We start from the raw sequence: 15,024 nt of genomic DNA on the forward strand, positions 1-15,024 counted from the left end.
CTCCCGTAAAGATTTACACCCTTGGAAACCCTGTACAGGGTCGCTATGGGTTGGAACCGACTCGACGGCACTTAACAACCACAACAACATATATATATAAATCTTAAAAAAAAAAAAAAGTCTATGGGAGGCACTGGGTTTCTGGTTAATAATGATGGAATGACTGGAATAGTGGAAATGGTTATGCAATATGATATGTGTAATCAATGTTATTGAGTTGTGCCTGTAAAAAATGTTTAATTGGCAAACCTTCTGTTAAGTATTTTTACCATTGTTAAAAAAAAAAAAGACACTACAGTGTCTTCCTGACTTGAAGATACATATCTGAACACATGTGTATTCGTGTACATCTATGTGCAGAAGGACCGCTTGAAAAGATGTATAATGTGTTAAAACAATAGAGGGGTTTGAGTTGTGTTTTTCATTTTATTTCCTTTTCTTCTTGCTTTTTTATTTTTTATTTGTTTTTGGTTTAACTGGTTTTTTCTCTGTGTGATACAGTCTACACTAATTGAGTCTTCCCTGAATGCCAAGCACGCTGTCTCCTTTTTACTTCTGAAAGTCAGTTATTGAAGTTGAGAGAGCCCAGAAGTGTGGCAATTTATCCAGGGTTGCAAAGGTGAAAATGTGTCCCTGTCAGTTGACCTGTCTCTAGAACCTACCTTCATCTGGTATTAGCTAAACTAACTCAGTGGCAGTGGAATGAGGGAAAGGCTACCATCCAAAAAAACCTTAGCTACTCTAGACTGACTATAGGCACAAGCAGTTGCTGGAATTAGGTCAGCATTGTTGATTCCCGTCCCCCAACAGACGGCTAATCCAACTCTTAACTGGTCAGATATGTTCCAGGTGTTGGTAGGGCCAAGCCTTCAGGTAAAGCTTGCTGATGCCTACCTCAACCTGGGCAAGACAGTTCAAGACTCCCAACCTTTTCTCCTATGCACAGCCTGCCCTGACAATACCGTCTTGACAATTTCTTCACATGCACATACAAAGTAGGAGCAATAAGTCAATGGTATTATTTTTTGTTGTTGTAAAAATATAGATAACATTTACCCACATTTTTTGCATGTATAATTCACTGACACCAATGACCCAATATTATTGTGTTTTTTTCTCTCCTGAATATAAATACTTCAGTTCTGAAGCTAATGCAGATATTAAAATATCTCTCCCTTGTGAGAACTTCCTATTGTAGTTTTCTGTTTTGTCTTTTGATTGTTTAATCCCAAACTGATAAACCTGAAAGTTTGATGGCGAGGAGAAGACAGCTAAGTGACTATTTATTTCCCTTCTGAGACCCAGATGGCTTTTGCCCCCTTCCTCAGGGGTCTGGATCAGGGGGCATCAGAAGATTGGTCTTCACATGTAAGATCCTTGGTGTACTAATTCTCAACCTTGATTGTACACTACAAGCTCTTTTTTAAAAAAAGAAAAGAAAAGATGCTTGAATCCACTCCTGAAATGCTGATTTAATTGATCTGAGATGCTCCTTGCCGTTGGGAGTTTTCAAAGCTCCTCAGGTGATTCTAATGCATGGCCAAAGCTGAGAAGCATGCCTTAGAACACCTGGTGTACTTTACCCGTTTGCTTCTGCCTACAATCCTAGGAAACAAACGGATTTGGGAGAAATAGTTTTTCCTTCTTGACCAGTCCTAACTAAGAAGTGAAGCAATATGGATTAAGCTCCCATGAATATTCGGGGTTCCCAGCAGCCAGCTAGGGAAAGGAATCCTTAGAAAGGCCTGGCTACCTAGGCTGCTCTGGGGCCCAACTCATTTTTGACTCGTTCTTCCTCTTTGTCCAGTATGGAATCGTGCTGGATGCTGGATCTTCCAGAACAACAATGTACGTGTATCAGTGGCCAGCAGAGAAGGAGAATAATACTGGAGTGGTCAGTCAGACCTTCAGATGTACTGTGAAAGGTAAGGGTGAAATATATCTGGGAGGCCCATTGGGAGCACGGTAGAGTCCTCACGTCCTACAGAGACCTGGAGAGGTCTTGAGAAGCTCCCTGGAGGGAATAATCACAAGACTGGGAGTTTAGTTGTGGGGAGGGGAGGGTTTGAGATCTTGTATAGTGCTTCTGTTCATCAGTGGGTGGTCTTGGGTCAGACACTTCCCTTCACTGGACTTCTGTTTTCTCATCTGTAAGCATGGTGGGGAGCAGAGGAAAGTCACAAACTGTGAATGGTCAAAGTTTTACCCTGCCACAGTTTCATGGATGCAGGTAGAAAAGCCAAGATTCCTGGCCTAGAAACAAAGGACGATTACTACTTACAGTGTTAGCATTGGCCTTGGTATCAGCACTTTTTTTGTGTGCACTGGTTCCCTCATCCCTGTCATCACAGGGTGATGTGAATAGAGCCAGATAGTGCCTGCTTATGCAATAAATTGTGTTGCAGAAGGGGAACCCTGAAATTAGGGAACTCAGACATTTATAATTGGCAGTGAGCATGTTTGCCTTTTGCTCTGTTGGGCAGTACTATACCTTCCAAGGATGCTTATTATATAAACATTCTTGAAAAGATAGTTCAGAACAAAGGCAGTTAGTACCTCTGTTCACAGGGCATGCAGAAAGATAAGGTGCCCATGCAGAATTGTCTTCCCACAAGAGAAAGATGAGGGTTGGGGCTGGTGTGGACAGTGCAGAAACAATTGGGCATGCCTGTGTTCCAATAAATATTTATGGGTGCTAAAATTTAAATTTCACGTAATTTTCACATGTCACAAAATACTACTTTCCTTTCATTTTTTTCCTCCAACCACTTAAAAATGTCAAAACCACCATAGCCCACAGACCAAATGAAAAATAGTGGTGAACAGGGTTTGGCTCATGAGCCACTTACCCTTTAAATAGAATATTATTAGCATGTTTAATGACCCCTCCATGCTAGTCTTTGATTGTGATTCCTTGCCTCCCCCAAAGCACATTCTGAATTTTCTATTATTTGATTTTTTGTTCTCCTCAATAGTTTTTGTCCTGGGCATAATTTAGTTTCTCTTGTTTTTCAAAATAGAACCAAACTTGTATTCGTCTGTAATTTGCCTTGTTCTCTAACATTGGATTTTTAAATTCATCTGTGTTGACATGGGAGAATGCACTCTAGGATAAGCACGAGACTGAGAATCATAAGGTCGATGGTTCAAGCCCATCAGCCACTCCACAGAAGAAACATTAGACTTTCTGTGCCCACAAAGATTTGAAGCTTTGGAAAATGAGTTGGAACCAACTTGATGACTCTTAACAGCAACAGTGTTTATATGAGTATCTGTGGCTTGTTCATTTTTTGCCTTGCAAATGTTGGATATTTGTATTTCCCTAGTTACTAATAAGGCTGAGAATCTTTTCATATATATTCTGTAATATGCCTATTCATGTCTTTTGCCCATTTTTCTACTGGATTGAGAGACTTTTCTTAATGATTCATGGGATTTCTTTATATGACCTAAGTGTGAATACTTTGCTAATGTTGTTGTTAAGTGCCGTGGAGTCGGTTCTGACTCTAGCAACCCTGTATAGGGTTTCCAAGGTTTGAAATCTTTGCGGGAACAGAGAGCCTCATCTTTTTCCTGTGGAGCTGCTGGCAAGCTCAAAGCATGGACCTTGTAGTTCACAGTCCAGTGCTTATCATATGAAGCCATCATGCTCCCACTTTGCTAATATTATTATTATATTATTGTTAATATCTTCTCCTAGCTTATGATTTGTCTTTTTAGTCTCTTCATATCTTCTGAAGAATGTTTTTGTTGTTAGGTGTCATCGAGTCGGTTCTGACCCATAGCAACTCTGTAACATAGGGTTTCCAAGGAGCTACTGGTGAGCTTGAACCGCCGACCTTGTGGTTCAAACCGACTTTGTAGTTCAGCGCCTTAGTCCAGGGCTCCACACCAGGAATACCTGTTTTGTAGGTACAATGATCAGTCTTCTCCTTTATGGTTTGCTTTTTTGTATGTTATATTTGAGAAATCCTTCCCGGGTGGCATTATATGATAGGTACTGGGATAAACCATAAGGCCAGAAATTCAAATCCACCAGCTGCTCCACAGGAGAAAGATGAGACTTTCTGCTGATAATAAAGATTTACAGCCTCAGAAACCCCGTATATGGTCACTATGAGTCAGATATTTTTCTATCAAAAGTTTTATAATTTTGCCTTCTATAATTATGCCTTTAATTAATGTAATCAGAGCCAGTTAGTGTATGTGTATATGTGTATGCCTAAGCCGCCCTCTTTGAAGCATTCTGATCTTTGAGTTGGCCTGGAGCTTCCTACCCATTGTGTTCTGGATATACCCACATCCCACAGTGCAAAAGGGAGTGTCTGGAGCTGCCAGAGACTCTAAACTTCCTCATCCTCTTCAGAGAAATAGACAAAGTTAATTTCTTGGAGGGCATGGCATTGAAAAACTTGGGATGAGAAGAAGAATCTTCTTTGTATAAACAGGTGAATTCTGATCACCTTTATAGGGTCAGTATGAGTCAAAATTGAAGGAGCTCTGATAGAGTTGTTGTTGTTGTTGAGTGCTGTTGAGTCGATTCCGACCCTGTATAGGTTTCCAAGGAGCAGCTGGTGAGCTTGAACCGCTGACCTTGCAGTTCAAACGGCTTTGCAGTCTGGCAGATTAGCCCACAGCGCCACAGTGAGGTACAAATTGGGCTTCTGAATGTAAAGTTAGCAGTTCGAATCTATCAGTTGCTCCATGAGAGAAAGAAGAGGCTTTCTGCTCCTGTAAAGATTTACAGCTTCAAAAACCCTATATAGGATTACTATGAGTCGCAACTGATCCCTTGGCACATCACCACCACCACGAGTCAACATTGACTCGATGGCCATGGGGTTTTCCACTCAGGGAGGTTGGCCAGGAGCGAACTACAGCTTGTGTTCTCCAGAAACAGATGTTTCTTGACAGAGTTTTGGATGCAAGGTATTCACACCTGTGGAAAAAAGGCAGCAGACTGGGAAGAAGTAAACTGTAGTGCAGGCTGACAAAGCTCCAGCCTCTTAGAGTTATCTGAATTGGGTTGGAATGGCTTGAAGGAGTTGGGCTATTGTACTCTTGCCTCCATCAGTCACTGCATGTTTGCCACTGTGGAAAGAACAAGACCTTGAGCCAGGTGGCTCTCTGCAGCTGAGGAAAAGCCTGAAGGAACTGACAGCTGGGACAGTATGTCTTCATTTCATGGTACATCTTCAGGTTCACCAAAACACGGGACTTGGATATTTTCTGAGTACTACTTGCATAGTTATCAACTAGACACAGGCGGCAGTAGCCCTCCTCTGGCCTCAGCTAGAGATCTTAACTCTGTTCTCCTCACTTCTCAACCATTTCCTCACCTCAGAGCATAAAAAGTACAGCAGGGTGCTCCTTTAGAAAAGAGAAACACCTTTTCTTAGAAAAGGGAGGATAATAGGATAATGAGTAAGACTTCTCCTGCTGTGTGAGCTCTAGGAACTTGCCTGACCCCTCTGAGTTTGACCTCCTCATCTCTAAATAAGGAATAATTATAATAATAATACCTTTGAATTTGAGTTATGGTGTTGAAGAAGATAATTAAAAGTAAGATGGACTATCAGAAGAACAAACCAATTTGTGTTGGAAGAAGTACAGCCAGAATGCTTCTTGGAAGCCAGGATGGCCAGATATTGTCTGTCATACTTTGGACACATTATCAAAAGGGACTAGTCCCTGGAGAAGGACATCATACTTGGTAAAGTGGAGGTTGAGTGAAAAAGAGAAAGACCTCCAACGAGATGGATTGGCACAGTGGCAACAGCAATGGGCTCAAGCGTACCAATTGTGCAGATGACGCAGGATTGGGCATAGGTTCACTATGAGTGGAAGCCAACGTGATAACACTTGCAGTAACAACAAATCTCATAGAAATGACATACGTAAAGCAGTAGAAAATGCCTGGCATAGAGTAAGTGCTCAGCAAGTGTTAATTTTATTCATGGGGTGCCATGCTTCAGAGCTCCTGGTGGATCTTCTTGCCAAACAGATTAATTGGCTCCACAGTTACCAAATCTCTCTCGTTATCCCTGGGAGAGTAATTCAGCCAAGCAGTGCTGGTGGGCCTATCATGGTAGGCAGAGGTGAAACTTTTATGGAGTGAGACAACAAGCAGTCCCTCTGGGAAGGGGCCCTTGGTCTACCCTGAGTGGCATATGTGTTTTCAGGGAGGAGTAGAGTCATGGAGCCCACACCACATCCATAAATGGATCTTCCCTTCTTTGATCACAGTAGCCTCAGGCATCCAAATATACTTTGAGTGACCAGAAGACCTCAGACTAAAGCCTAAATTAGAGAGTTCAAAGTTGAGCAAGTGTCATCACCTCAAGGACATGTGGTTTCTCCAAGGATAACTTGGGTTTCTGGTTTCTCAGTTGCAAATTTCTCCATGATTCCCCATCCTTGGACAATCTAAAGGGGCGGTAAATGCCAGCTCACCCAGCATTTGTTCTGGACTCCTAGCCCCTCGGAGATTCCTTTCTCTGGAAGTCTCTGGTGGGTATCAGTCCTCAGTGGCTGCTGACTTCCTTGAGTCATTGGGTGCTGCCTTTGCTGTGGATGCCTGTGCTGGTGTTGGTAGCTCTGGCTGCTTGTTGCAGAGCCATGCTTATGAGGGGACTGGTCCCCTGTAAGCCTTTCAACTCTTCCGTGCTTGCCTTCTCCCACAAGGGACATCCAAGATGTTTTTTCCTTTAAAGTAGTGGTTTCAAGTTCTTTAAACTCCACTGGAGCCTGAATTTAACTCTTTTCCATGGAGATGCCTCAAAGAATTGCTTTAGAAGCCAGGCCACCATAGTGGGGCATAGCATCCTTTGCCAATAGTCAGAGCTGAAGCTAGTTCTGTCTCTTCAAACCCCTCACCTCAGCTAGAAACAGCAGTGTCAACTCTCTTAGTTTGGAATTGTGAATCCCTGTATGGCATAGGCCTAGGGGCTCAATCTTCTTTTTCTCTCCAGGGCCCTTATGCAATAGGTCCTCTGGTGACATGCTTAGTTACCCCAGGCTTCACCGTCCTATCCAGTTCTTCGCCTGTTCTTATCTGCTAGGTACCAGCTCTAGCAGAATATATTTTGTTTGCCCTAGATTGGACTCTGCAACCCTCTTATTAAAGAGTTGTGTATTGGAGTGCTTGATATTTGCCTCAAACCATTCATTGCACTAGGAATTCACAAATAAGCAGATTATATAAAGCCTCTGCTCTCACTGAACTTGTGTTTTAATGAAGACACTAAAAACCCAATTGCCACTGAGTCGATTCTGGCTCATGGCAATGGACTCCATGTATATGAGGGTAGAACTTGACTCCACAGAGGTTTCAGTGGCTGGTTTTTCAGAAGTCAATCACTAGGCCTTTCTTCTAAGCTAGGTCTGGGTGGATTTGAACCATCCGCTTTTCAGTTAGTAGCTCAACATTTCAACCATTTTCACCACCTAGGAAGTCCAATGAAGAAAGTAGATGGACAGTACCCAAATGGGTATATAGTATGTCTGAGAGAAATGGTGTGAAGGAAATAATCAAGCTGGGGAGGGGGATAGAGAGTTTAGGGACAGGCCAAGAAGGTGATGGCTAAGCAGAAACTTAAGTGAAAGGAGGGAGTGAACCAAGCAAATGTCTGAGTGGAGAGCTCTGCCCAGGATGGAAGCTCTTTAGCATTGTTTAGGAAAAGCAAAGCGGGCTGGTGTGGCTGCAGCTGAGTGAACAAGGAGAAAGGTGGGACACGTGTACTCAGGACCACCTCATGGAGGGCCTTGAGAGTGTGGAGTAAGGGACTTAACTTTTACTCAAATGCATTTTCTTCAACTATGTTGGGAGCCATTATAAAATTCTGAGCAGGGAAGTGTTGTGATAGGACTTAGGATTTTAGCATACCATTGTGTTGATGGAGAACACATAGTCTTGAGATAACCAGGAAGGGCACTTACTACACTAAAGGTGAGAGAAAACATAATAGTAGGTTGGCCTAGACCATTCCTCCTCAACTTGGAACGATTTTGCAGGGACATCTGATAATATCTGGAGATAGGCTGTATTATCCCTACTATGGATGGTAGTGCTACTGGCATCAAGTAGGTAGAGGCCAGGGATGCTGCTAAACATTATACAGCACACAAGACAGCCCCTAAGACAACAACAAAAGTATTCGATTCAAAGTGTCAGTAATGCTAAGGTCGAGAAACCTTGATCTATGGTAGTTCTGGTGAAGGGCAGGGGTGAAAAGTACACAGATTTGAGAGGTATTTTAAAGGTAACTCGCCAATCTTTTGAAGAATTGGAAGTGAGTCATCAAGGTTATTGTTATATGCCATGGAGTCGGTTCAAACTCATAGCGACCCTGCATGGGGTTTCCCAGGCTATAAATCTTTACGGGAGCAGAAAGCCTCATCTTTCTCCCATGGAACAGCTGGTAGTTTCAAACTGCTGACTGTTAGATTAGCAACGCAATTTATAACCACTATGCTACCAGAGCTCCATCAAGGTTGGTGGTACCAAAATTTTTTGCCCTCAACAACTGTATGAATGATGGTACCATTTACTAAGAAGAGAAGATTGTAGGCAGAGCAGAGATACAATTCTGGTTTGGGACATATGGTTTGAAATACCATAAAACATCCAAGTCAATGTTCAACCAACTTTTTCTGTAAAGAGATCGATGATAAACATTTCAGGCTTTGCATGCCATGTGGTTTCTGTTGTAAATATCTAATGCTGCCACTTAAGTGCAGAAGCAACTTAATTAGACAATACGTAAACAATGATTGTGGCTGTGTTTCAACAAAACTGTTTTAGGGATATTGACACTTGGATTTTATATCGTTTTCATGTGGCGTGAAATGTTGGTGTTAGGTGCCATTGATTCTGTTTTGGCTTATAGCACCTTACATCCAACAGAATGAAACACTGCTACGTCCTGCCATCCTCACAGTCTTTGCTGTCTGAGCCCACTGTTGGCAGCCACTGTGTCAGTCTTCCTCATTAAAGGTCTTCCTCTGGTTTGCTGCCCTTCTACGTTACCAAGCATGATGTCCTTCTATAGGAACTGGCCCCTCCTAATAACATATCCAAAGTATGTGAGATATGAAGTCTTGCCACCTTCTCTTCCAAGGAGCATTCTGGCTGTACATCTTACAAGATGGATGTGTTCACTCTTGGCAGTCCACAGTACTTTGGACTTTGCCAGTACCATACTTCAAATGTATCAATTCTTCTTCCATCTTGCTTAGTCACCATCCAGCTTGCACATGCATATGAAGCGATTGAAAATACCATGAACTGGGTCAGGCATACCTTAATCATGAAATGCTATTCTTTGGAATTTTTTCAACCATTTGAAAATGGAAAAATCATTCTTTGCTCACAGACCATCCAAAAGCACCTGGCAGGTCAAGTAGTTTACTCCTCATCTGTATTGTTGTTGTTGTTAGGTGCCGTCACCTCATTTCCAACTCATAGCAACCTTATGCACAACAGAACTAAACACTACCCAGTCCTGCGCCAAGCTCATAATCCTTGTTAAATTTGAGTCCATTGCTTTTGCTGCTTCTTACAACCCATCTCCTTGAGGATTTTCTTCAATTTCATTGACCCTTCACTTTACCTAGCATGATGCCCTTCTCCAATCTCCTCTTCTCTGCTGATCCGAGACAGTAGTCAAGTGAGAGGCTCTTTTGATTAGTTGGTTGCTAGAGTCCTGGTGTGGTGTAAGTACTGGACTGCTAACCACAAGGTTACCAGTTCAAATCCACCAGCTTCTCCTTAGAAACCCTATTCAGGGCCACTGTGAGTCAGAGTAGACTCAATGGCTCTCGACAACAATAAAACACAAAAAGTGGAAGGGGAATTGGTAGGGGTAGGGTGAATAAGTGGTATTTTAAATATATATAATACAACAAACAATGGGTAAATTAAACTTTTTTATAAAACATTATCTGAAGGAGTAGGAGATAGGGGCAGAAGTTAGATATCTCTGAATGCACCTAGTTTTATAGACTTTACGTTAGATCCACATGAATATTTTAATAGCTATGAGACATAATTAGGTTTTAAGAAGAGGCCATCCCTAAAATTCAAAAGTAAAATGATTCAAACAGACCTAACTTTATATCAAACTGTTGTCAGACCATATAGAAAGGAGTTGTTTCAAATGATTAAACCCTGTAATTCCTGATGGAATATACCTGAAGACTAAAAAGAAATAACAAATCCTAACCTGTTTTCAATAATCACAGTAGAACTGCTCCATAGGGGTTCTCAGGCTGGCATCTCTATGGGAGCAGATTACCAAGTTTTTTCTCCCTTAAAACAGCTAGTGGGTTCAAACCACCAACCTTCAGTTAGCAGCTAAGTACTTAACTGTTGTGCCACCAGGGGTGCTTAATAGTCATATAGTTGGTGGTAGGGCTGAGATTTATATTCTCAAACTATTATCTGTTAATTGTGAAATAAAGCAAATGAATTATTATGTTGGGATTGCTGGGAATCAGGATTTGGGGCATAGAAAATTCAAGTTAAAGATGTACGATCAAAGAAGTTAATTAGTCTTGAATTTGAACTGGAAGTATCAGTAAGAAGTCATGATGTATTTTCTCTTAAAATAGTTTCCCATATGGTAAGCACTGGACTGCAAACCACAAGATTCATGGTTCGTACCCACTAGCCAATCCACTGGAGAAAGATGAGGCTTTCTGCTTCTGTGAAAATTTAAAGTCTTGGAAACCACATACAGGGTCACTGTGAGTCAGAATCAACTCCATAGCACTTAACAACAACGTCCTCTGAAAGGGAGTCCCTAGGTGATACAAACAGACTCCTACCTATTAACTGATAACTGGAAGGTTTACAGTTCTAGTCTACCTAGAGCCTCTTCAGAAGAAAGATCTGGCTATCTACTTTCAAATGAAGTAAAACCATGTAGAATACAGTTATAATCTGACACACATAGATAGGGTCACCATGAGTTGGAATTAACTTGATGGCAGCTGTTTCAGTGTTGTTTTGTTCTATATTTTTTAAATGAGCACCCTGGCTTTCAGATTTTGTATGCTAAGTACCATTTCTCAATAAAAGGGATGAAGACTCTTTGGAGAAATGGCTGATTATAGATCTGAGGTAGGGAATGTACAAGGTGATGTGGTACATCTTCACATTTAGAAAACAAGCTCTCAAAGTCTTCAAGCGCAGGTTTATTTACTAATCTATGGTGAACAGTTTCACCTGTGATGAAACGTGTGTGAAATTGTTCACTGCAGATTACTAAGTAGGCACAAGTAAGCCTGCTTTTGGGGTACTACGTCCCTGAGAGGGATTGTAAGTCTGTAGGAAGATGCTATGGAGTTCTCAGAGAGACAAATGCCAACCATTATCTAGAAAGCAGACTTTGTGATGTGGTGCAAAACTGTGGAATTATTCAACACAGATTAGTTAATAAGCACAAGCAAGCCTGTTCTTACTTTGCTTATTGGGTTATCCTACATTGGCTTATGAGATCATGTTAAAATAACTCAGGGATCAAATTGAAGAGGGCTCCACTGGCTACAAGATGAGACCATTTGAACATCAATAAGAATAAAACTGAAATGAATTGAAGCACATCAAATGCATCTTTATATGTTGAAAAGATTTTGCTTTTAGAGAGCAATAAAGTATAAATAAAATATCTCATGGGTTAAGTTAGGATAAGAGTGATGCAAATTTTAATTTTTAAACTGATAAAGTGAAGAAATCAAGGCTTGTCTGCCTTTCCTTTATAAATAATTAATGATGGATAATAATAAATGAAGAAAGAAGAATGGGATGAAATTATCGCAATTTCACTTCTAACAGAATAATGGGGCTAAGCAGTGATCCCCATGACTACTGACATCCCAGAAAGAGAGTTAGCCAGATGTTATGTGCTCCTATTTCACAAGTGCACCCTAACTCCTATCAAGTACTCTTGCCAAAAAAAAAATTCAGACCTGAATCTGATGACCACTTTAGAGGACATACTGGGGACTGAGTAACATGTTAAATGAGCCAGGGGGCTCATCCTAGACTATGAGAAACTCTACAGAACAAATAAAATGACAAAGGAGTTTTTTTTTTTTTAATTACAAGTAAGAAAATAGAGAAGGTAGAGCATGTGGATTAAAAGGAACTTTAGAGACAGATCTACCAATTGCACTGTATGGAACTTATTTGGATTCAAACAAGCTACAGAGAGAGACAGTATGAAGAAACTGAGAACCCAACTATCCATACTCATATGATGGTATTAAAGAACTAGTCTTAATCACTGTAGTGATTACTACAGACATCATCGTGGACTGGTTATACTAATTTAAAAGGATTCTGGACTTTTTACAATGCATGCTGAAATACTTAAAGAAATATGCAATGGTCTGCAGTTTGCTTTGTGTGAAGACAGTGGAGAGGGAGTAAAGAGTTGACCACTTTTGGAGCTGAGAAATGGATGCATGGTGGCTCATTATACTATCATTCTCCCTCCTTTAATTTGAATTGGAAATTTCCATAATAGAAAACATTTGTTGTTTTTAAGAAGCAGACCTTGGTTTGGGTTTTTTGTTTGTATTGTTTTGTGCTTTTTCCACCTTCATTATTCCTTCTTTCCAGAATTTGAGAATGATATGGCCAGTGTGACCACATCCATCTGTTTGCCCTTCCAAAACCCACACATTTTCAAACAGCCAATTTGTTTTTCATTTAGAAGTTGTAGGACTTGATGGCAGTGGGTGTGTAGATTCCTTGGAATGCAGAAGAGTGCTGACTGCTTGCTTGCTTCTCAGGCAATGGGATCTCGAGCTATGGGAATAACCCCCAAGATGTCACCAAAACCTTTGAGGAGTGCATGCAAAAAGTTAAGGAGCAGATTCCAGCGCACCTCCATGGATCCTCCCCAATTCACCTTGGAGCCACAGCAGGGATGCGTTTGCTGAGGTAAGGGTGAAAATGTACAAAGGAGCCCGCTTGACCAAATTAGCTAAGAGTGAGCTGAATTGGGCTAAGAAGTAACTCGCTCTCTGGAAGCAAACCTGAAACACAAAAGACCATGTTCGGCCAAAATTTAAGCCTTAAAAGCTGGGAAAGTCCTTACTTTAATACCTTCTCGAAAAAAAATAGTATGAAAACTGATGCACTTTCACATGATGATCTTACTGAGAACTCTGAATAAAAGGGAAATATAATGAAATCTCATGGGGTGTACCCCTAGTTCTTTAGAAAAGAGATAGTGTGTAACATCTATCAACAACCAACTCCACTCAGCACAACACATAACTACATAGTTTCTACCAAGGTACAAAGTGTCATTCAAATCTGTTTTTAAATGATGAATTGTCTGCACCTAGAATTATTCAAAGTGCCTGGAGTTATTAGGAAGCAGACATCTCATTTCATTCATATAAGCGGTACCTTCTAAATTTGCAGCCATGACTTTTAGCCAAATCACATTGTTCCTGAATATCCTTTATCTTCATTGTTACCTCTATTACCATATTTCCTTAACCTTGAAATAAAACAAAACTAGATTTTAAAAAGGGGGGGTGGGGTGGGGAACGGAAAACTTAAACCAACCGGGTAGAGTTGGAAAAAAAGATTTATCACCAGAAGAAGACTCTCAATTTGCTTCAAAGCCACTCTGTCAGTGACCCCAGTGATGTAGAATTATATATGTGAGAATATGGAAAAAATATAAAGAAACAAACAGCTAATTTGTTTCAGATCACATTGGAAAAGAAATCATAAAGGACTCCTTCAGTTGGATTAGGCCTTTTTCCTTGGAACTTTCCTATGTCCTTGTGTGTGTTCTTATATCCTGGTTGACCACGTAGAATATGAAACACAGACATATTTCTCTGCTTAGTATTGTTGCTCACACAAGAGCAGTATGTTTCAAATTATTGGGTTTACCCAAAATACAAATTATCTATAGAAATCTTTTCTTTCTGCCATTTCTTTCCTATGAAAAAAGTTTCAAAGAACCTAAGCTTTCCTTCAATGTTCCTCCCAGTTCTCTTGGGAATAATGAAAAGGCTCTGCATTTTATGACACCTTGGAGGAGAGAGCTTACCACTTGGGGAAAATAGTGTTACATTTGAATAAGTTAAATATTAATGCCTCCTCGTCAAACATTTCTTCTAAGGAACTAGCTAATGTTTTGATTACCAGGAGAGTGAAAACTGAAGAAGCAGTGAGAATCAGTTGGGGTGGATGCTGGGGAACTCTGATTTATTTTCTACTAGCTTCCCACTGAATTACGAAGGACTTCTGTTTGTGGCGTTATTCTCACCTCTTGAGTGAGTCACAATTGAGCCTGTGCCTGTGGTTTCCTAATCCACTGATGAAAGGGAAAATGACGTCTCATGAGCTTTCTCTTACAGGGTAAAATGACAATTGTTGTTCACTGCTGTTGAGTCAGTTCTGATTCATAGTGACCCTGTATAGGGTTTCCAAGACTTTGTAGAAGCAGAAAGCCTTATCTTCTCCTGTGGAGTGGCTGGAAGGCTTGGACCGCTGAGTTTGTGGTTCACAGTCCAGTGTTTATCCTATGGAGCCCGCACACTCCCAAAATGTCAGTGGATGAAAAATACTAGCAGTACTATGTTGTGGGTACTATAATAATGCTCCATTGTCAGTACTCCATGGGTCAGCCCATTAATGGCTTTTTCACCCAGTGATGGCCATTTGTTCTAAAGGAGATAGCCTATTCGAATGAAGCCCTGTCAAGGAACAAAGCAAAAACAGCTGAGCACGCCACCTACTTCCTTTTAGCTGGCTTTCCTTTTGTCCCTCTCAGACATTTTTATATGGTAACCACAAGTGCTTATTTCTGCCACTATTGCCTTCTCCAAACTCCTTTCCTCTGCTGATCAGAGACCGTGGTTAAGTGAGAGCCTTTTTGATTAGTTGGTTACTGAAGTCCTGATGTGGCAGGGGACTGCTAACCATAGGTCAGCTGTTCAAACCCACCAGCTGCTCCTTGGAAATCCTATCCAGGGTCACTATGAGTCAGT

At 41.0% G+C, this 15,024-nt stretch overlaps 1 protein-coding gene across 2 annotated transcripts in view; it reads left to right on the plus strand.

Moving 5' to 3' along the window:
* ENTPD3 (ectonucleoside triphosphate diphosphohydrolase 3) overlaps positions 1-15,024 on the plus strand; it is a 50,240-nt gene that overhangs the window by 22,956 nt on the left and 12,260 nt on the right. For both annotated transcript variants that reach the window (XM_006868750.1, XM_006868751.1), the window contains exons 3-4: positions 1,808-1,925; positions 12,799-12,949. In XM_006868750.1, the coding sequence (XP_006868812.1) occupies positions 1,808-1,925; positions 12,799-12,949 (269 nt within the window). The remainder of the gene's footprint in view (positions 1-1,807; positions 1,926-12,798; positions 12,950-15,024) is intronic.

The sequence above is a fragment of the Chrysochloris asiatica genome, unplaced genomic scaffold (genome assembly GCF_000296735.1).
Source record: "Chrysochloris asiatica unplaced genomic scaffold, ChrAsi1.0 scaffold00124, whole genome shotgun sequence".
Taxonomy (NCBI): Eukaryota; Metazoa; Chordata; class Mammalia; order Afrosoricida; family Chrysochloridae; genus Chrysochloris; species Chrysochloris asiatica.